General features: G+C 39.8%; 1 protein-coding gene across 1 annotated transcript in view; it reads right to left on the bottom strand.

The window, feature by feature from the left end:
* The window catches only part of LOC144345072 (uncharacterized), a 205,802-nt gene that overhangs the window by 177,591 nt on the left and 4,348 nt on the right, over nt 1–23,863 (bottom strand). The window contains exon 4 of the mRNA XM_085500014.1: nt 21,378–21,515. Within this exon, the coding sequence (XP_085356140.1) occupies nt 21,378–21,515 (138 nt within the window). The remainder of the gene's footprint in view (nt 1–21,377; nt 21,516–23,863) is intronic.

The raw sequence follows: 23,863 nt of genomic DNA, 5'->3' as shown, positions 1-23,863 counted from the left end.
TAGTATGAGTATGCTACAACTGTTTACGCGTTATCAGACGTAGTATGAGTATGCTACAACTGTTTACGCATCACCAGACGTAGTATGAGTATGCTACAACTGTTTACGCGTCACCAGACGTAGTATGTGTATGCTACAACTGTTTACGCGTTACCAAACATATTATTAGTATGCCACAACTGTTTACGCGTTACCAGACGTAGTATGAGTATGCTACAACTGTTTACGCGTTACCAAACGTAGTATGAGTATGCTACAACTGTTTACGCATTACCAGACGTAGTACGAGTATGCTACAACTGTTTACGCGTTACCAGACGTAGTATGAGTATGCTACAACTGTTTACGCGTTATCAGACGTAGTATGAGTATGCTACAACTGTTTACGCATCACCAGACGTAGTATGAGTATGCTACAACTGTTTACGCGTCACCAGACGTAGTATGTGTATGCTACAACTGTTTACGCGTTACCAAACATATTATTAGTATGCCACAACTGTTTACGCGTTACCAGACGTAGTATGAGTATGCTACAACTGTTTACGCGTTACCAAACGTAGTATGAGTATGCTACAACTGTTTACGCATTACCAGACGTAGTATGAGTATGCTACAACTGTTTACCCGTTACCAGACGTAGTATGAGTATGCTACAACTGTTTACGCGTTATCAGACGTAGTATGAGTATGCTACAACTGTTTACGCGTCACCAGACGTAGTATGAGTATGCTACAACTGTTTACGCGTTACCAGACATAGTATGAGTATGTTACAACTGTTTTCGCGTTACCAGACGTAGTATGAGTATGCTACAACTGTTTACGCGTTACCAGACGTAGTATGAGTATGCTACACCTGTTTACGCGTCACCGGACGTAGTATGTGTATGCTACAACTGTTTACGCGTTACCAAACGTAGTATGAGTATGCTACAACTGTTTACGCGTTACCAGACGTAGTATGAGTATGCTACAACTGTTTACGCGTTACTAGACATAGTATTAGTATGTTACAACTGTTTACGCGTTACCAGACATAGTATGAGTATGCTACAACTGTTTACGCGTTACCAGACGTAGTATGAGTATGCTACAACTGTTTACGCGTTACCAGACATAGTGAGAGTATGCTACAACTGTTTACGCGTTACCAGATGTAGTATGAGTATGCTACAACTGTTTATGCGTTACCAGACATAGTATGATTATGCTAAAACTGTTTACGCGTTACCAAATATATTATTAGTATGCCACAACTGTTTTCGCGTTACCAGACGTAGTATGAGTATGCTACAACAGTTTACGCGTTACCAGACGTAGTGTGAGTATGCTACAACTGTTTACGCGTTACCAGACATAGTATGATTATGCAACAACTGTTCACGCGTTACCAGACGTAGTATAACTATGCTACAACTGTTTACGCGTTACCAAACGAAGTATGAGTATGCTACAACTGTTTACGCGTTACAAGACGTAGTGTGAGTATGTTACAACTGTTTACCTGTTACCAGACATAGTATGAGTATGCTACAACTGTTTACGCGTTACTAGACATAGTGTGAGTATGCTACAACTGTTTACTCGTTACCAGACATAGTATGAGTATGCTACAACTGTTTACGCGTTACCAGACGTAGTATGAGTATGCTACAACTGTTTATGCGTTACCAGACGTAGTATGAGTATGCTACAACTGTTTACGCGTTACCAGACGTAGTATGAGTATGCTACAACTGTTTACGCGTTACCAGACGTAGTATGAGTATGCTACAACTGTTTACGCGTTATCGGGCGTAGTGTGAGTATGTTACAACTGTTTACGCTTTAGCAGACATAGTATGAGTATGCTTCAACTGTTTACGCGTTACCAGACATAGTATGTGTATGCTACAACTGTTTACACGTTACCAGACATAGTGTGAGTATGCTACAACTGTTCACGCGTTACCAGACATAGTGAGAGTATGCTACAACTGTTTACGCGTTACCAGACGTAGAGTGAGTATGCTACAACTGTTTACGTGTTTCCAGACATAGTATGATTATGCTACAACTGTTTACGCGTTACCAGACGTAGTATGAGTATGCTACAACTGTTTATGCGTTACCAGACATAGTATGATTACGATAAAACTGTTCACGCGTTACCAGACGCAGTATGAGTATGCTACAACTATTTACGCGTTACCAAACGTAGTATGAGTATGCTACAACTGTTTACGCGTTACCAGACGTAGTATGAGTATGCTACAACTGTTTACGCATTACCAGACGTAGTATGAGTATTCTACAACTGTTTGTGCGTTACCAGACGTAGTATGAGTATGCTACAACTGTTTACGCGTTATCAGACGTAGTATGAGTATGCTACAACTGTTTACGCATCACCAGACATAGTATGAGTATGCTACAACTGTTTACGCGTCACCAGACGTAGTATGTGTATGCTACAACTGTTTACGCGTTACCAAACATATTATTAGTATGCCACAACTGTTTACGCGTTACCAGACGTAGTATGAGTATGCTACAACTGTTTACGCGTTACCAAACGTAGTATGAGTATGCTACAACTGTTTACGCGTTACCAGACGTAGTATGAGTATGCTACAACTGTTTACGCGTTACCAGACGTAGTATGAGTATGCTACAACTGTTTACCCGTTACCAGACGTAGTATGAGTATGCTACAACTGTTTACGCGTTATCAGACGTAGTATGAGTATGCTACAACTGTTTACGCGTCACCAGACGTAGTATGAGTATGCTACAACTGTTTACGCGTTACCAGACATAGTATGAGTATGTTACAACTGTTTTCGCGTTACCAGACGTAGTATGTGTATGCTACAACTGTTTACGCGTTACCAAACGTAGTATGAGTATGCTACAACTGTTTACGCGTTACCAGACGTAGTATGAGTATGCTACAACTGTTTACGCGTTACTAGACATAGTATTAGTATGTTACAACTGTTTACGCGTTACCAGACATAGTATGAGTATGCTACAACTGTTTACGCGTTACCAGACATAGTATGAGTATGCTACAACTGTTTACGCGTTACCAGACGTAGTATGAGTATGATACAACTGTTTAGGCGTTAGCAGACATAGTATGAGTATGCTTCAACTGTTTACGCGTTACCAGACATAGTATGAGTATGTTACAACTGTTTACGCGTTACCAGACGTAGTATGAGTATGCTACAACTGTTTACGTGTTACCAGACGTAGTATGAGTATGCTACAACTGTTTACGCGTTACCAGACGTAGTATGAGTATGCTACAACTGTTTACGCGTTATCAGACGTAGTATGAGTATGCTACAACTGTTTACGCGTCAGCAGACGTAGTATCAGTATGCTACAACTGTTTACGCGTCACCAGACGTAGTATGTGTATGCTACAACTGATTATGCGTTACCAGACATCGTATGAGTGTGCTACAACTGTTTACGCGTTACCAGACGTAGTATGAGTATGCTACAACTGTTTACGCGTTACCAGACGTAGTATGAGTATTCTACAACTGTTTGTGCGTTACCAGACGTAGTATGAGTATGCTACAACTGTTTACGCGTTATCAGACGTAGTATGAGTATGCTACAACTGTTTACGCGTCACCAGACGTAGTATGTGTATGCTACAACTGTTTACGCGTTACCAAACATATTATTAGTATGCCACAACTGTTTACGCGTTACCAGACGTAGTATGAGTATGAGTATGCCACAACTGTTTACGCGTTATCAGACGTAGTATGAGTATGCTACAACTATTTACGCGTTACCAAACGTAATATGAGTATGCTACAACTGTTTACGCGTTACCAGACGTAGTATGAGTATGCTACAACTGTTTACGCGTTACCAGACGTAGTATGAGTATGCTACAACTGTTTACGCGTTACCAGACGTAGTATGAGTATGCTACAACTGTTCACGCGTTATCAGGCGTAGTGTGAGTATGCTACAACTGTTTACGCGTTACCAGACGTAGTATGAGTATGCTACACCTGTTTACGCGTCACCGGACGTAGTATGTGTATGCTACAACTGTTTACGCGTTACCAAACGTAGTATGAGTATGCTACAACTGTTTACGCGTCACCAGACGTAGTATGTGTATGCTACAACTGTTTACGCGTTACCAAACATATTATTAATATGCCACAACTGTTTACGCGTTACCAGACGTAGTATGAGTATGCTACAACTGTTTACGCGTTATCAGACGTAGTATGAGTATGCTACAACTATTTACGCGTTACCAAACGTAGTATGAGTATGCTACAACTGTTTACGCGTTACCACACGTAGTATGAGTATGCTACAACTGTTTACGCGTTACCAGACGTAGTATGAGTATGCTACAACTGTTTACCCGTTACCAGACGTAGTATGAGTATGCTACAACTGTTTACGCGTTATCAGACGTAGTATGAGTATGCTACAACTGTTTACGCGTCACCAGACGTAGTATGAGTATGCTACAACTGTTTACTTGTCACCAGACGTAGTATGTGTATGCTACAACTGTTTACGCGTTACCAAACATATTATTAGTATGCCACAACTGTTTTCGCGTTACCAGACGTAGTATGAGTATGCTACAACTGTTTACGCGTTATCAGACGTAGTATGAATATGCTACAACTATTTACTCGTTACCAAACGTAGTATGAGTATGCTACAACTGTTTACGGGTTACCAGACGTAGTATGAGTATGCTACAACTGTTTACGCGTTACCAGACATAGTATGAGTATGCTACAACTGTTTACCCGTTACCAGACGTAGTATGAGTATGCTACAACTGTTTACGCGTTATCAGACGTAGTATGAGTATGCTACAACTGTTTACGCGTCACCAGACGTAGTATGAGTATGCTACAACTGTTTACGCGTTACCAGACGTAGTATGAGTATGCTACAACTGCTTACGCGTTACCAGACGTAGTATGAGTATGCTACAACTGTTTATGCGTTACCAGACGTAGTATGAGTATGCTACAACTGTTTACGCGTTATCAGACGTAGTATGAGTATGCTACAACTGTTTACGCGTTACCAGACGTAGTATGAGTATGCTACAACTGTTTACGCGTTACCAGACATAGTGAGAGTATGCTACAACTGTTTACGCGTTACCAGATGTAGTATGAGTATGCTACAACTGTTTATGCGTTACCAGACATAGTATGATTATGCTAAAACTGTTAACGCGTTACCAGACATATTATTAGTATGCCACAACTGTTCTCGCGTTACCAGACGTAGTATGAGTATTCTACAACTGTCTGTGCGTTACCAGACGTAGTATGAGTATGCTACAACTGTTTACGCGTTATCAGACGTAGTATGAGTATGCTACAACTGTTTACGCGTCACCAGACGTAGTATGAGTATGCTACAACTGTCTACGCGTCACCAGACGTAGTATGTGTATGCTACAACTGTTTACGCGTTACCAAACATATTATTAGTATGCCACAACTGTTTACGCGTTACCAGACGTAGTATGAGTATGCTACAACTGTTTACGCGTTATCAGACGTAGTATGAGTATGCTACAACTGTTTACGCGTCACCAGACGTAGTATGTGTATGCTACAACTGTTTACGCGTTACCAAACATATTATTAGTATGCCACAACTGTTTTCGCGTTACCAGACGTAGTATGAGTATGCTACAACTGTTTACGCGTTATCAGACGTAGTATGAGTATGCTACAACTATTTACTCGTTACCAAACGTAGTATGAGTATGCTACAACTGTTTACGCGTTACCAGACGTAGTATGAGTATGCTACAACTGTTTACGCGTTACCAGACATAGTATGAGTATGCTACAACTGTTTACCCGTTACCAGACGTAGTATGAGTATGCTACAACTGTTTACGCGTTATCAGACGTAGTATGAGTATGCTACAACTGTTTACGCGTCACCAGACGTAGTATGAGTATGCTACAACTGTTTACGCGTTACCAGACGTAGTATGAGTATGCTACAACTGCTTACGCGTTACCAGACGTAGTATGAGTATGCTACAACTGTTTATGCGTTACCAGACGTAGTATGAGTATGCTACAACTGTTTACGCGTTATCAGACGTAGTATGAGTATGCTACAACTGTTTACGCGTTACCAGACGTAGTATGAGTATGCTACAACTGTTTACGCGTTACCAGACATAGTGAGAGTATGCTACAACTGTTTACGCGTTACCAGATGTAGTATGAGTATGCTACAACTGTTTATGCCTGTTTATGCGTTACCAGACATAGTATGATTATGCTAAAACTGTTAACGAGTTACCAGACATATTATGAGTATGCTACAACTGTTTACGCGTTACCAAACATATTATTAGTATGCCACAACTGTTTTCGCGTTACCAGACGTAGTATGAGTGTGCTACAACTGTTTACGCGTTACCAGACGTAGTGTGAGTATGCTACAACTGTTTACGCGTTACCAGACATAGTATGATTATGCTACAACTGTTCACGCGTTACCAGACGTAGTATAACTATGCTACAACTGTTTACGCGTTACCAAACGAAGTATGAGTATGCTACAACTGTTTACGCGTTACAAGACGTAGTGTGAGTATGTTACAACTGTTTACCTGTTACCAGACATAGTATGAGTATGCTACAACTGTTTACGCGTTACTAGACATAGTGTGAGTATGCTACAACTGTTTACTCGTTACCAGACGTAGTATGAGTATGCTACAACTGTTTACGCGTTACCAGACGTAGTATGAGTATGTTACAACTGTTTATGCGTTACCAGACGTAGTATGAGTATGCTACAACTGTTTACGCGTTACCAGACGTAGTATGAGTATGCTACAACTGTTTACGCGTTACCAGACGTAGTATGAGTATGCTACAACTGTTTACGCGTTATCGGGCGTAGTGTGAGTGTGCTACAACTGTTTACGCTTTAGCAGACATAGTATGAGTATGCCTCAACTGTTTACGCGTTACCAGACATAGTATGTGTATGCTACAACTGTTTACACGTTACCAGACATAGTGTGAGTATGCTACAACTGTTCACGCGTTACCAGACATAGTGAGAGTATGCTACAACTGTTTACGCGTTACCAGACGTAGTGTGAGTATGCTACAACTGTTTACGTGTTTCCAGACATAGTATGATTATGCTACAACTGTTCACGCGTTACCAGACGTAGTATAACTATGCTAGAACTGTTTACGCGTTACCAGACGTAGTATGAGTATGCTACAACTGTTTATGCGTTACCAGACATAGTATGATTATGCTAAAACTGTTCACGCGTTACCAGACGCAGTATGAGTATGCTACAACTATTTACGCGTTACCAAACGTAGTATGAGTATTCTACAACTGTTTACGCGTTACCAGACATAGTATGAGTATGCTACAACTGTTTACGCGTTACCAGACGTAGTATGAGTATGATACAACTGTTTAGGCGTTACCAGACATAGTATGAGTATGCTTCAACTGTTTACGCGTTACCAGACATAGTATGTGTATGCTACAACTGTTTGCACGTTACCAGACATAGTGTGAGTATGCTACAACTGTTCACGCGTTACCAGACATAGTGAGAGTATGCTACAACTGTTTACGCGTTACCAGACGTAGTGTGAGTATGCTACAACTGTTTACGTGTTTCCAGACATAGTATGATTATGCTACAACTGTTCACGCGTTACCAGACGTAGTATAACTATGCTACAACTGTTTACGCGTTACCAGACGTAGTATGAGTATGCTACAACTGTTTATGCGTTACCAGACATAGTATGATTATGCTACAACTTTTTACGCGTTACCAGACGTAGTATGAGTATGCTACAACTGTTTACGCATTACCAGACGTAGTATGAGTATTCTACAACTGTTTGTGCGTTACCAGACGTAGTATGAGTATGCTACAACTGTTTACGCGTTATCAGACGTAGTATGAGTAGGCTACAACTGTTTACGCGTCACCAGACGTAGTGTGAGTATGCTACAACTGTTTACGCGTCACCAGACGTAGTATGTGTATGCTACAACTGTTTACGCGTTACCAAACATATTATTAGTATGCCACAACTGTTTACGCGTTACCAGACGTAGTATGAGTATGCTACAACTGTTTACGCGTTATCAGACGTAGTATGAGTATGCTACAACTATTTACGCGTTACCAAACGTTGTATGAGTATGCTACAACTGTTTACGCGTTACCAGACGTAGTATGAGTATGCTACAACTGTTTACGCGTTACCAGACGTAGTATGAGTATGCTACAACTGTTTACCCGTTACCAGACGTAGTATGAGTATGCTACAACTGTTTACGCGTTATCAGACGTAGTATGAGTATGCTACAACTGTTTACGCGTCACCAGAGGTAGTATGAGTATGCTACAACTGTTTACGCGTTACCAGACATAGTATGAGTATGTTACAACTGTTTTCGCGTTACCAGACGTAGTATGAGTATGCTACAACTGTTTACGCGTTACCAGACATAGTATGAGTATGCTACACCTGTTTACGCGTCACCGGACGTAGTATGTGTATGCTACAACTGTTTACGCGTTACCAAACGTAGTATGAGTATGCTACAACTGTTTACGCGTTACCAGACGTAGTATGAGTATGCTACAACTGTTTACGCGTTACCAGACATAGTATGAGTATGCTACAACTGTTTACGCGTTACCAGACGTAGTATGAGTATGATACAACTGTTTAGGCGTTACCAGACATAGTATGAGTATGCTTCAACTGTTTACGCGTTACCAGACATAGTATGAGTATGTTACAACTGTTTACGCGTTACCAGACGTAGTATGAGTATGCTACAACTGTTTACGTGTTACCAGATGTAGTATTAGTATGCTACAACTGTTTACGCATTAACAGACATAGTATGTGTATGCTACAACTGTTTTCGCGTTACCAGACATATTATTAGTATGCCACAACTGTTTACGCGTTACCAGACGTAGTGTGACTATGCTACAACTGTTTACGCGTTATCAGACGTAGTATGAGTATGCTACAACTGTTTACGTGTTACCAGATGTAGTATTAGTATGCTACAACTGTTTACGCATTAACAGACATATTATGAGTATGCTACAACTGTTTACGCGTTACCAAACATATTATTAGTATGCCACAACTGTTTACGCGTTACCAGACGTAGTGTGACTATGATACAACTGTTTACGCGTTATCAGACGTAGTATGAGTATGCTACAACTATTTACGTGTTACCAAACGTAGTATGAGTATGCTGCAACTGTTTACGCGTTACCAGACGTAGTATGAGTATGCTACAACTGTTTACGCGTTACCAGACGTAGTATGAGTATGCTACAACTGTTTATGCGTTACCAGACGTAGTATGAGTATGCTACAACTGTTTACGCGTTACCAGACGTAGTATGAGTATGCTACAACTGTTTTCGCGTTACTAGACGTAGTATGAGTATGCTACAACTGATTATGCGTTACCAGACATCGTATGAGTATGCTACAACTGTTTACGCGTTACCAGACGTAGTATGAGTATGCTACAACTGTTTACGCGTTACCAGACGTAGTATGAGTATTCTACAACTGTTTGTGCGTTACCAGACGTAGTATGAGTATGCTACAACTGTTTACGCGTTATCAGACGTAGTATGAGTATGCTACAACTGTTTACGCGTCACCAGACGTAGTATGAGTATGCGACAACTGTTTACGCGTCACCAGACGTAGTATGTGTATGCTACAACTGTTTACGCGTTACCAAACATATTATTAGTATGCCACAACTGTTTACGCGTTACCAGACGTAGTATGAGTATGCCACAACTGTTTACGCGTTATCAGACGTAGTATGAGTATGCTACAACTATTTACGCGTTACCAAACGTAGTATGAGTATGCTACAACTGCTTACGCGTTACCAGACGTAGTATGAGTATGCTACAACTGTTTACGCGTTACCAGACGTAGTATGAGTATGCTACAACTGTTTACCCGTTACCAGACGTAGTATGAGTATGCTACAACTGTTTACGCGTTATCAGACGTAGTATGAGTATGCTACAACTGTTTACGCGTCAGCAGACGTAGTATCAGTATGCTACAACTGTTTACGCGTCACCAGACGTAGTATGTGTATGCTACAACTGTTTACGCGTTACCAAACGTAGTATGAGTATGCTACAACTGTTTACGCGTTACAAGACGTAGTGTGAGTATGCTACAACTGTTTACCTGTTACCAGACATAGTATGATTATGCTACAACTGTTTACGCGTTACCAGACATAGTGTGAGTGTGCTACAACTGTTTACTCGTTACCAGACGTAGTATGAGTATGCTACAACTGTTTACGCGTTACCAGACGTAGTATGAGTATGCTACAACTGTTTACGCGTTACCAGACGTAGTATGAGTATGCTACAACTGTTTACGCGTTACCAGACGTAGTATGAGTATGCTACAACTGTTTATGCGTTACCAGACGTAGTATGAGTATGCTACAACTGTTTACGCGTTACCAGACGTAGTATGAGTATGCTACAACTGTTTTCGCGTTACTAGACGTAGTATGAGTATGCTACAACTGATTATGCGTTACCAGACATCGTATGAGTATGCTACAACTGTTTACGCGTTACCAGACGTAGTATGAGTATGCTACAACTGTTTACGCGTTACCAGACGTAGTATGAGTATTCTACAACTGTTTGTGCGTTACCAGACGTAGTATGAGTATGCTACAACTGTTTACGCGTTATCAGACGTAGTATGAGTATGCTACAACTGTTTACGCGTCACCAGACGTAGTATGAGTATGCGACAACTGTTTACGCGTCACCAGACGTAGTATGTGTATGCTACAACTGTTTACGCGTTACCAAACATATTATTAGTATGCCACAACTGTTTACGCGTTACCAGACGTAGTATGAGTATGCCACAACTGTTTACGCGTTATCAGACGTAGTATGAGTATGCTACAACTATTTACGCGTTACCAAACGTAGTATGAGTATGCTACAACTGCTTACGCGTTACCAGACGTAGTATGAGTATGCTACAACTGTTTACGCGTTACCAGACGTAGTATGAGTATGCTACAACTGTTTACCCGTTACCAGACGTAGTATGAGTATGCTACAACTGTTTACGCGTTATCAGACGTAGTATGAGTATGCTACAACTGTTTACGCGTCAGCAGACGTAGTATCAGTATGCTACAACTGTTTACGCGTCACCAGACGTAGTATGTGTATGCTACAACTGTTTACGCGTTACCAAACGTAGTATGAGTATGCTACAACTGTTTACGCGTTACAAGACGTAGTGTGAGTATGCTACAACTGTTTACCTGTTACCAGACATAGTATGAGTATGCTACAACTGTTTACGCGTTACCAGACATAGTGTGAGTGTGCTACAACTGTTTACTCGTTACCAGACGTAGTATGAGTATGCTACAACTGTTTACGCGTTACCAGACGTAGTATGAGTATGCTACAACTGTTTACGCGTTACCAGACGTAGTATGAGTATGCTACAGCTGTTTACGCGTTACCAGACGTAGTATGAGTATGCTACAACTGTTTACGCGATACCAGACGTAGTATGAGTATGCTACAACTGTTCACGCGTTATCAGGCGTAGTGTGAGTATGCTACAACTGTTTACGCGTTACCAGACGTAGTATGAGTATGCTACACCTGTTTACGCGTCACCGGACGTAGTATGTGTATGCTACAACTGTTTACGCGTTACCAAACGTAGTATGAGTATGCTACAACTGTTTACGCGTTACAAGACGTAGTATGAGTATGCTACAACTATTTACGCGTTACCAGACGTAGTATGATTATGCTACAACTGTTCACGCGTTACCAGACGTAGTATGAGTATGCTACAACTGTTTACGCGTTACAAGACGTAGTATGAGTATGCTACAACTGTTTACGCGTCACCAGAGGTAGTATGAGTATGCTACAACTGTTTACGCGTTACCAGACATAGTATGAGTATGTTACAACTGTTTTCGCGTTACCAGACGTAGTATGAGTATGCTACAACTGTTTACGCGTTACCAGACGTAGTATGAGTATGCTACACCTGTTTACGCGTCACCGGACGTAGTATGTGTATGCTACAACTGTTTACGCGTTACCAAACGTAGTATGAGTATGCTACAACTGTTTACGCGTTACCAGACGTAGTATGAGTATGCTACAACTGTTTACGCGTTACTAGACATAGTATTAGTATGTTACAACTGTTTACGCGTTACCAGACATAGTATGAGTATGCTACAACTGTTTACTCGTTACCAGACGTAGTATGAGTATGCTACAACTGTTTACGCGTTACCAGACGTAGTATGAGTATGCTACAACTGTTTACGCGTTACCAGACGTAGTATGAGTATGCTACAACTGTTTACGCGTTACCAGACGTAGTATGAGTATGCTACAACTGTTTATGCGTTACCAGACGTAGTATGAGTATGCTACAACTGTTTACGCGTTACCAGACGTAGTATGAGTATGCTACAACTGTTTTCGCGTTACTATACGTAGTATGAGTATGCTACAACTGATTATGCGTTACCAGACATCGTATGAGTATGCTACAACTGTTTACGCGTTACCAGACGTAGTATGAGTATGCTACAACTGTTTACGCGTTACCAGACGTAGTATGAGTATTCTACAACTGTTTGTGCGTTACCAGACGTAGTATGAGTATGCTACAACTGTTTACGCGTTATCAGACGTAGTATGAGTATGCTACAACTGTTTACGCGTCACCAGACGTAGTATGAGTATGCGACAACTGTTTACGCGTCACCAGACGTAGTATGTGTATGCTACAACTGTTTACGCGTTACCAAACATATTATTAGTATGCCACAACTGTTTACGCGTTACCAGACGTAGTATGAGTATGCCACAACTGTTTACGCGTTATCAGACGTAGTATGAGTATGCTACAACTATTTACGCGTTACCAAACGTAGTATGAGTATGCTACAACTGCTTACGCGTTACCAGACGTAGTATGAGTATGCTACAACTGTTTACGCGTTACCAGACGTAGTATGAGTATGCTACAACTGTTTACCCGTTACCAGACGTAGTATGAGTATGCTACAACTGTTTACGCGTTATCAGACGTAGTATGAGTATGCTACAACTGTTTACGCGTCAGCAGACGTAGTATCAGTATGCTACAACTGTTTACGCGTCACCAGACGTAGTATGTGTATGCTACAACTGTTTACGCGTTACCAAACGTAGTATGAGTATGCTACAACTGTTTACGCGTTACAAGACGTAGTGTGAGTATGCTACAACTGTTTACCTGTTACCAGACATAGTATGAGTATGCTACAACTGTTTACGCGTTACCAGACATAGTGTGAGTGTGCTACAACTGTTTACTCGTTACCAGACGTAGTATGAGTATGCTACAACTGTTTACGCGTTACCAGACGTAGTATGAGTATGCTACAACTGTTTACGCGTTACCAGACGTAGTATGAGTATGCTACAGCTGTTTACGCGTTACCAGACGTAGTATGAGTATGCTACAACTGTTTACGCGATACCAGACGTAGTATGAGTATGCTACAACTGTTCACGCGTTATCAGGCGTAGTGTGAGTATGCTACAACTGTTTACGCGTTACCAGACGTAGTATGAGTATGCTACACCTGTTTACGCGTCACCGGACGTAGTATGTGTATGCTACAACTGTTTACGCGTTACCAAACGTAGTATGAGTATGCTACAACTGTTTACGCGTTACAAGACGTAGTATGAGTATGCTACAACTATTTACGCGTTACCAGACGTAGTATGATTATGCTACAACTGTTCACGCGTTACCAGACGTAGTATGAGTATGCTACAACTGTTTACGCGTTACAAGACGTAGTATGAGTATGCTACAACTGTTTACGCGTCACCAGAGGTAGTATGAGTATGCTACAACTGTTTACGCGTTACCAGACATAGTATGAGTATGTTACAACTGTTTTCGCGTTACCAGACGTAGTATGAGTATGCTACAACTGTTTACGCGTTACCAGACGTAGTATGAGTATGCTACACCTGTTTACGCGTCACCGGACGTAGTATGTGTATGCTACAACTGTTTACGCGTTACCAAACGTAGTATGAGTATGCTACAACTGTTTACGCGTTACCAGACGTAGTATGAGTATGCTACAACTGTTTACGCGTTACTAGACATAGTATTAGTATGTTACAACTGTTTACGCGTTACCAGACATAGTATGAGTATGCTACAACTGTTTACGCGTTACCAGACATAGTATGAGTATGCTACAACTGTTTACGCGTTACCAGACGTAGTATGAGTATGATACAACTGTTTAGGCGTTACCAGACATAGTATGAGTATGCTTCAACTGTTTACGCGTTACCAGACATAGTATGAGTATTTTACAACTGTTTACGCGTTACCAGACGTAGTATGAGTATGCTACAACTGTTTACGTGTTACCAGATGTAGTATTAGTATGCTACAACTGTTTACGCATTAACAGACATAGTATGTGTATGCTACAACTGTTTTCGCGTTACCAGACATATTATTAGTATGCCACAACTGTTTACGCGTTACCAGACGTAGTGTGACTATGCTACAACTGTTTACGCGTTATCAGACGTAGTATGAGTATGCTACAACTGTTTACGTGTTACCAGATGTAGTATTAGTATGCTACAACTGTTTACGCATTAACAGACATATTATGAGTATGCTACAACTGTTTACGCGTTACCAAACATATTATTAGTATGCCACAACTGTTTACGCGTTACCAGACGTAGTGTGACTATGATACAACTGTTTACGCGTTATCAGACGTAGTATGAGTATGCTACAACTATTTACGTGTTACCAAACGTAGTATGAGTATGCTGCAACTGTTTACGCGTTACCAGACGTAGTATGAGTATGCTACAACTGTTTACGCGTTACCAGACGTAGTATGAGTATGCTACAACTGTTTATGCGTTACCAGACGTAGTATGAGTATGCTACAACTGTTTACGCGTTACCAGACGTAGTATGAGTATGCTACAACTGTTTTCGCGTTACTAGACGTAGTATGAGTATGCTACAACTGATTATGCGTTACCAGACATCGTATGAGTATGCTACAACTGTTTACGCGTTACCAGACGTAGTATGAGTATGCTACAACTGTTTACGCGTCACCAGACGTAGTATGAGTATGCGACAACTGTTTACGCGTCACCAGACGTAGTATGTGTATGCTACAACTGTTTACGCGTTACCAAACATATTATTAGTATGCCACAACTGTTTACGCGTTACCAGACGTAGTATGAGTATGCCACAACTGTTTACGCGTTATCAGACGTAGTATGAGTATGCTACAACTATTTACGCGTTACCAAACGTAGTATGAGTATGCTACAACTGCTTACGCGTTACCAGACGTAGTATGAGTATGCTACAACTGTTTACGCGTTACCAGACGTAGTATGAGTATGCTACAACTGTTTACCCGTTACCAGACGTAGTATGAGTATGCTACAACTGTTTACGCGTTATCAGACGTAGTATGAGTATGCTACAACTGTTTACGCGTCAGCAGACGTAGTATCAGTATGCTACAACTGTTTACGCGTCACCAGACGTAGTATGTGTATGCTACAACTGTTTACGCGTTACCAAACGTAGTATGAGTATGCTACAACTGTTTACGCGTTACAAGACGTAGTGTGAGTATGCTACAACTGTTTACCTGTTACCAGACATAGTATGAGTATGCTACAACTGTTTACGCGTTACCAGACATAGTGTGAGTGTGCTACAACTGTTTACTCGTTACCAGACGTAGTATGAGTATGCTACAACTGTTTACGCGTTACCAGACGTAGTATGAGTATGCTACAACTGTTTACGCGTTACCAGACGTAGTATGAGTATGCTACAGCTGTTTACGCGTTACCAGACGTAGTATGAGTATGCTACAACTGTTTACGCGATACCAGACGTAGTATGAGTATGCTACAACTGTTCACGCGTTATCAGGCGTAGTGTGAGTATGCTACAACTGTTTACGCGTTACCAGACGTAGTATGAGTATGCTACACCTGTTTACGCGTCACCGGACGTAGTATGTGTATGCTACAACTGTTTACGCGTTACCAAACGTAGTATGAGTATGCTACAACTGTTTACGCGTTACAAGACGTAGTATGAGTATGCTACAACTATTTACGCGTTACCAGACGTAGTATGATTATGCTACAACTGTTCACGCGTTACCAGACGTAGTATAATTATGCTACAACTGTTTACGGGTTACCAGACGTAGTATGAGTATGCTACAACTGTTTATGCGTTACCAGACATAGTATGATTATGCTAAAACTGTTCACGCGTTACCAGACATATTATGAGTATGCTACAACTGTTTACGCGTTACCAAACATATTATTAGTATGCCACAACTGTTTACGCGTTACCAGACGTAGTGTGACTATGCTACAACTGTTTACGCGTTATCAGACGTAGTATGAGTATGCTACAACTATTTACGCGTTACCAAACGTAGTATGAGTATGCTGCAACTGTTTACGCGTTACCAGACGTAGTATGAGTATGCTACAACTGTTTACGCGTTACCAGACGTAGTATGAGTATGCTACAACTGTTTATGCGTTACCAGACGTAGTATTAGTATGCTACAACTGTTTACACGTTACCAGACGTAGTATGAGTATGCTACAACTGTTTACGCGTTAACAGACATCGTATGAGTATGCTACAACTGTTTACGCGTTACCAGACGTAGTATGAGTATGCTACAACTGTTTACGCGTTACCAGACATAGTATGAGTATGATTCAACTGTTTACGCGTTACCAGACATAGTATGAGTATGTTACAACTGTTTACGCGTTACCAGACATAGTATTAGTATGTTACAACTGTTTACGCGTTACCAGACATAGTGTGAGTATGCTACAACTGTTTACGCGTTACCAGACGTAGTATGAGTATGCTACAACTGTTTACGCGTTACTAGACATAGTATTAGTATGTTACAACTGTTTACGCGTTACCAGACATAGTATGAGTATGCTACAACTGTTTACGCGTTACCAGACATAGTAGGAGTATGCTACAACTGTTTACGCGTTACCAGACGTAGTATGAGTATGATACAACTGTTTAGGCGTTACCAGACATATTATGAATATGCTTCAACTGTTTACGCGTTACCAGACATAGTATGAGTATGTTACAACTGTTTACGCGTTACCAGACGTAGTATGAGTATGCTACAACTGTTTACGTGTTACCAGATGTAGTATTAGTATGCTACAACTGTTTACGCATTAACAGACATAGTATGTGTATGCTACAACTGTTTTCGCGTTACCAGACGTAGTATGAGTATGCTACAACTGTTTACGCGTTACCAGACGTAGTATGAGTATGCTGCAACTGTTTTCGCGTTACCAGACGTAGTATGAGTATGCTACAACTGTTTATGCGTTACCAGACATAGTATGAGTATGCTACAACTGTTTACGCGTTACCAGACATAGTATGAGTATGAGTATGCTACAACTGTTTACGCGTTACCAGACGCAGTATTATTTTTTATTTACAAGACAAGAAAAAGTAACAGAACAAAGAAACTACAACACAATCACAAATATAACAAATAATAACGTCATACTCGCCCAACTAACAAACCCCAGAATATTATAACATAAAATGTTACTTATACAACTGGAGATTGGTGAATGGGCAAACTAAATCTGTACAAAACAAATTGTAGCGATACCAACGATGATTTGCAACCACATGATAATGATAATCCAAATTTATTACTGAATGCTCCAATTTCACAAAGTGAAATCTTAAATGCAGTTTATAATCTTAAGAAAAACAAATCCGCTGGCCCTGATATGATTATTCCAGAATTTTTGAAATATTCATGTGACTTAACCGTCCCTCTAATCCATACTCTCTTCAATAGTATATTTAACACTGGACATTTTCCACAGGGGTGGTCCAGAGGTGTTATAGTTCCAGTTTACAAAAAGAACAACACTCGTGACCCAAACAATTACAGAGCAATCAGCCTTCTAAGTGTATTTAGTAAAATATTCACTGGTATTCTAAATCAACGTCTAAAAGCTTGGGCAAATGAATATAACAAAATTCCCGAGGTACAGGCGGGTTTCAGGGAGGGATACAGCACTATTGATCACGTGTTCACTCTATCAGCAATTATTCAAAGGTACCTATCACGAAGAGGTGGGAAGTTGCATTGCTTATATGTCGAATTTCAGAAAGCCTTTGACTCCGTTGAAAGAAATTGCCTTATGTATAGGCTGAGTTTAGACTGTATCAATGGGAAAATGTACAATATTTTGCAAAGTATATATAGCGATGTTAAATCTTGTGTTAGGATTGGAGGGTCTACATCGAATTACTTTCAACTTCAGAGGGGTGTCCGACAAGGGTGTCTAATTAGTCCCATATTATTTTCGTTTTTTATAAATGAAATAGAATCAAGCTTATTTGATTCGGGGCTCAGGGGTATACAGTTGTTGCCAAATGATATGTTTGAACTGTTATAAATTTAAAACGTATTATCAATGTCCTGCATGAATTTACCATTAAGTGGAAAATGACCATGAACCTGTCGAAAACAAAAATAGTGGTTCACCGTAATGGTGGGCATTTAAGCAAAAATGAAATGTGGTATTTAATTTTGGAAACCAACTTATTCAGACCGTGGGATCATATGAATATTTGGGATTAATTATGTCCTGCAAGTGCTCTTGGCAAGTCACAACAAAACAATTGGCGCTAAAAGCCAAGAAAAAAATTATCTGCGTCCGAAAATGTTTCAAATATGTCGAAGCTCTGCCAGTAGATATTTATTTCAAATTATTTGATGTTATGATCTTTCCGTTAATTACATATGGCAGTGAAATTTGGGGTTTCAAGACATATGATCACCTAGAAAGTATCCACACAGAATATTGTAAAAGATATTTAGGATTAGCAAGGACCACATCTTCAAGTATGGTTTTGGGAGATTGCGGACGACTTCCATTATTTTGCTATTACTCAACACGCTGCATTAAATACTGGCTTAGGGTTACCAGATTAGGGGACGAGCGTCTGCCAAATAAAGCTTATAAAATGCTTTTAAATATGCACAATCAAGGCAAACGCACTTGGGCTACTGAAATAATGCTCCTATTAAACAATTTAGGCTTTGGCACAGTCTGGGAAAATCAAGGCGTTGAAAACAGTGACAATTTTCTACTTGAGTTCAAAAGCCGTGCGCAAAATGAAGGCAAAAGAATTTGGTACTCTGATATATGTACGGCGGAGAAAACAAATCATTATCGACAATTTAAATTTAACTTTGGCAGAGAAATGTACTTAAAGCTTTCAGTCAACACAAAACTTCGTAGAGCATATGCCCGTTTAAGGTGTTCAGATCACCCCCTAACTATAGAAGTCGGTAGACACAGAGGAATCGCCAGAGAGTATAGAATTTGCGATCTATGTTTGTCTGAAATTGAAGACGAGTTACATTTTCTTCTAAAATGCCCAAAACTCAACACATTCAGGCAAACATTTCTCCCCAGTCTCTCCAGGACCATGCAGCAAACACCTTGCAGGATTTTCACAAGATAATGGCATCAGACAACACGACTGATATTGAAAGTGTTGCTTTATTTTGTTTTCATGTATTTAAAATTAAAGAGAAAATGTAATTCAAATCTTTTATACTATAGTTTCAAACCTATGACAGAAATGTAATGATTTATTAATATTTGCGTACATGGGCCAGAGGCCTAAATACGAATAAAGTTATATATATAGATAAATGATCATATTCACTTATACAACTGGAAAATCACCCCCATTTATTTATACGATGCTCCATAATATTTGTACGAGTTGCAATGTATTTTTCAATTTTTAATAATATTCAACACTACGTGTTTTAATATTATGAAACTGGATAAGGTATCTTGGTATCTAGCAGTGTATATTGCCCGTTGAGCAAGCAATATAACCTGATTTGTAATAGTACTAAAATTTCCATTCCCGAGTAGTGATTAATGTTTATCTGGAAAATTATCTAGATTTGAACTTTTTCCCCAGTTATGAAATAAATATAGTAACATTTCATTCGGGTTTTTTCCAGAAAAAAAATACACTGGGATATGATGCATAAGTTGTGGACATTTTAAATGAAATAAAATTAATATATAGAATATTTCTCAAAATTTTACAATAAAACGCACGTGACTTGGATTCTATTGTAACCTTGTACTAAAAGGGCATACAATTTTTTCCAGTTCAAATTTATAGTAGGAAACAAACGTTGGTAGTATATCTCGCTATTCGGGGAGGCGTTTAAAACCACACTGATCACATAATATGTTGGTAATAAATACGTTTTGTTTTCAACTTCTTTTACCCCTCCGAGACGTAGATAATAACTCCTAGAATATTTTTGTTGCCGTATACCATCCTCTCTGGTCTCTTTAATTTCAGTTTTAAGGTGACACATTATCGTGAAGAAATTCCACAGACTTTTCAACTTCGGACTGCTGTTTTTCATTTGTATTCACTCTGCTTGTAAAACCATTCTGTTTATGTACACTTTCTTCACTTTTTTTCTAGACGTTCAAACGCATTACGCACAAATATTTGAAAACCGTCATAGTATTATGTATTGTCATATTCCTATGACCTTTGCTCCGAGACGTCTTCAATTTATCACCATAACCTATATATTTGATATCCTATTATTTAAGTCTTATTTTATAAGTAATATAATAGATACCCAGGTGATTATTCCTTGAATTTGGTATCAAACTCTCAATCTAGTTTGTTAAAACATTTTACCAGCAGGAATGCACCCAATGTCAGCCTCGTTCTGGGATCTATAAAAGTACACATACTTTATATTGAAATATATGTACTCAAAACAGCTGTAATTTACAAATACAATAGCGCAATGTTGGTTCGTGTGTGATTTGCATAATGTCTGTTAAACGAGTTTCGCTGTTATGACGTAGCACCACCAGAAAGATAATAGCTTAATGGTGCATGACGGGGTGCGATGAATCATGTTTGTACATCATTAGAGACCGAGACGATTCCAAGAGCTTACATTTGTACAAGTTATCCTTAACAGTGCCCATTATGTTTAAGGGTTTGTCAAATAAGTCACATGACTACCACAATGTATTCGTGTAGTCATTTCTGTATGATACTTACTTGGTTCGTAACAATCTCTCTCGTCTGTTAAATCACGACAATCTGGATAGTGATCACAAACTCTTTCCTCTGGTACACATCTATATCCCTTTCCTTTTGTTTCTTCACATCCCCTTCCACGACCACCCCGGCATATTTCTGAAGAGTTAAAAAAAGGTATCGAATCACCGTACACATAAATACAATTATGCATGTATTACATATTATTTAAGCAATAACCCCCGCCGAAGGCGGGTATACCACGAGATATTGCACAATTCACGACATATATGCACGAGCCGCAGGCGAGTGCATATATGGAGTGAATTGTGCAATATCAAGTGGTATACCCAACTTTGGCGGGGGTTATTGCTATTATATTATACCAGTATATTGGCCATTCGATAAAACTTGTAAAAAAAGAGTTTACTTTCATCTACTAAAAGATCATGAATATGGCCCTTGAACATGAATATTTATAAGAATAGTATGTAGTTGTACGCTGAATGCATACAAAAATTGCATGCGCAACACAGTTCAAATTGAATACAAACTAATTTTTATTCCACATGAAAAAAAAAACATCCACGTTGAATAGAGCAGCGTAAACACACAAATTAGCATAACAAAGGATGACCTTTCTGACATTTTACTGACCCACAACGCGATATGAAATACAGGGTCGTGTACAGTTTGGATCATTTAAACAACGGATTTTCCACGTTTTCATTCCGGTTTTTGTACAATTTGGACTGTAATTTGCCCATTGAAAGTACAGTTGTGAAATAAACCGGTTTTGTGACTCATCATACTACTTGTAACTGTGTATATTTGACGTTCAGCGGTACGCGGCGGGACGCGGTGTATCATGTACGGCGACCGGCACAGCGACCTCAGTTCAAACATCTGACCTGGATACCTTTGGTATAACCAAAGTTTTGTGACAGTATGACTGACAAGTTTTGTCGTTGTTCTGGGGTAAGTTTGATGGTGTAAGATCGGATTTTCACATCGTTTTTGTGACACGTACATGATATGCCTTGTCTCAACTAAGGCCGAAAGACTTTGCACGCCGTCGCTCTAATACAGTGGTTGGTGTACACTCGGCACAAATCTGTAGCTTTCGAAATTACCTTCATCATCTCCTGTAATTTATTCACCCATAGTGAAGAATTGCAATATCATATATCGTCGTCGAATCCTGCGTTGTCCCGTGTTTTTTGAAACAGATGACAATTACCCGGGTGCACTGCAATTTTGTCAGCTGCCGCTACCGGACACCGGTTGTTATTAGTGGCAAACTGGCATACATTTTCGCCTGTGACTCATAGTTTTTTTGCATTTTTATGTCATTAAATCCCTCAATTATATCTTGTACTTAAAGATCATGTTTTCTTTGTTGGAAGTTCGCAATCCATCTCAAAGTAACAGCTCTGAGAACATAGCGTTTTGGCGTTCGTGTCGGCACCTCACGGTGTTAAGGAACGGTGGTTTAGGTTTGTGTGGCGAACGACAATCACCCAACGACCGACGCTCACAACTTGGATCCCACCATTAACAAAAAGCAATATTATAGTTATATAACTGTTCAGATGTTTTTAATTCAGTTTTTTTTTTCAATATTCTTCTAAAATTCAACCACTATATTTACCTAAAAATCAAATAATACCGGTTTTATGCATTTTCGTATTAAACCTGTAGTCAATTCATGTTCCAGGGCCACTTGGTTTAGCCGTGCATTATCAGCCAATATACCATGGATTGCATATGCAAATTTTGTGTTTGGACCAATCAAATCAATGGATTAACACCATCAATATACTGGTATAATATAATAATATATATTACATGTTTGTTACAGGTGTTAGTTAAATAATAACACATGCTTGTGAGGGTAATATCACGATTTGTTGTCTGCCCTCGGGCTGTTGGTCATGACCATAATATCATGCTGTGATTGGTTTTGACTCGGTCACATGATATTAAATGAAAATGGATATTACATGGTATATTGCCCGCCAAGTGGTTATTACATGGGTATATCACATGGATGACGTCACCGAAACTACCGCTGTTGTTTTCGGGGCTGCTTTCAATGTTTTGAAGGAACTTTAGCCATCTGAAATAGACAGTGAACGCGCCAGAATGGATATTAAGTAAGATGGTCTGTTTTGATGTTTAGGGTATTTTTATATGAAGCAAAAATGTAAGGCAAAGCCGCCACTGAACCGTCGCAGCGGGGTCGCTGTAGCGCGTTCTATGCTGTGAGCATTTCTACGCGTTCCACGCCGATGCTAACCGAAAACGACCTAAACAAAGCTGTGTGGCTTGTGAATAGGTGTTGTGGTACTTGGTACGTGAGACAGTAATTTCAGTCACTTCCACGGCACTTTTGACATTTTTATATGTAGAGTGATCAAATACCTTGCGTTTGAGAATTTCTCAATTCATTTCAAAAATGTTATTCTCGATAATTTGAGTGATTCACACTGCTGAAACACGGTTAC

This window comes from Saccoglossus kowalevskii, chromosome 6 (assembly GCF_978046115.1).
Source record: "Saccoglossus kowalevskii chromosome 6, keSacKowa6.1, whole genome shotgun sequence".
NCBI lineage: Eukaryota > Metazoa > Hemichordata > Enteropneusta > Harrimaniidae > Saccoglossus > Saccoglossus kowalevskii.
This window is presented reverse-complemented; position numbering and strand designations above follow the sequence as displayed.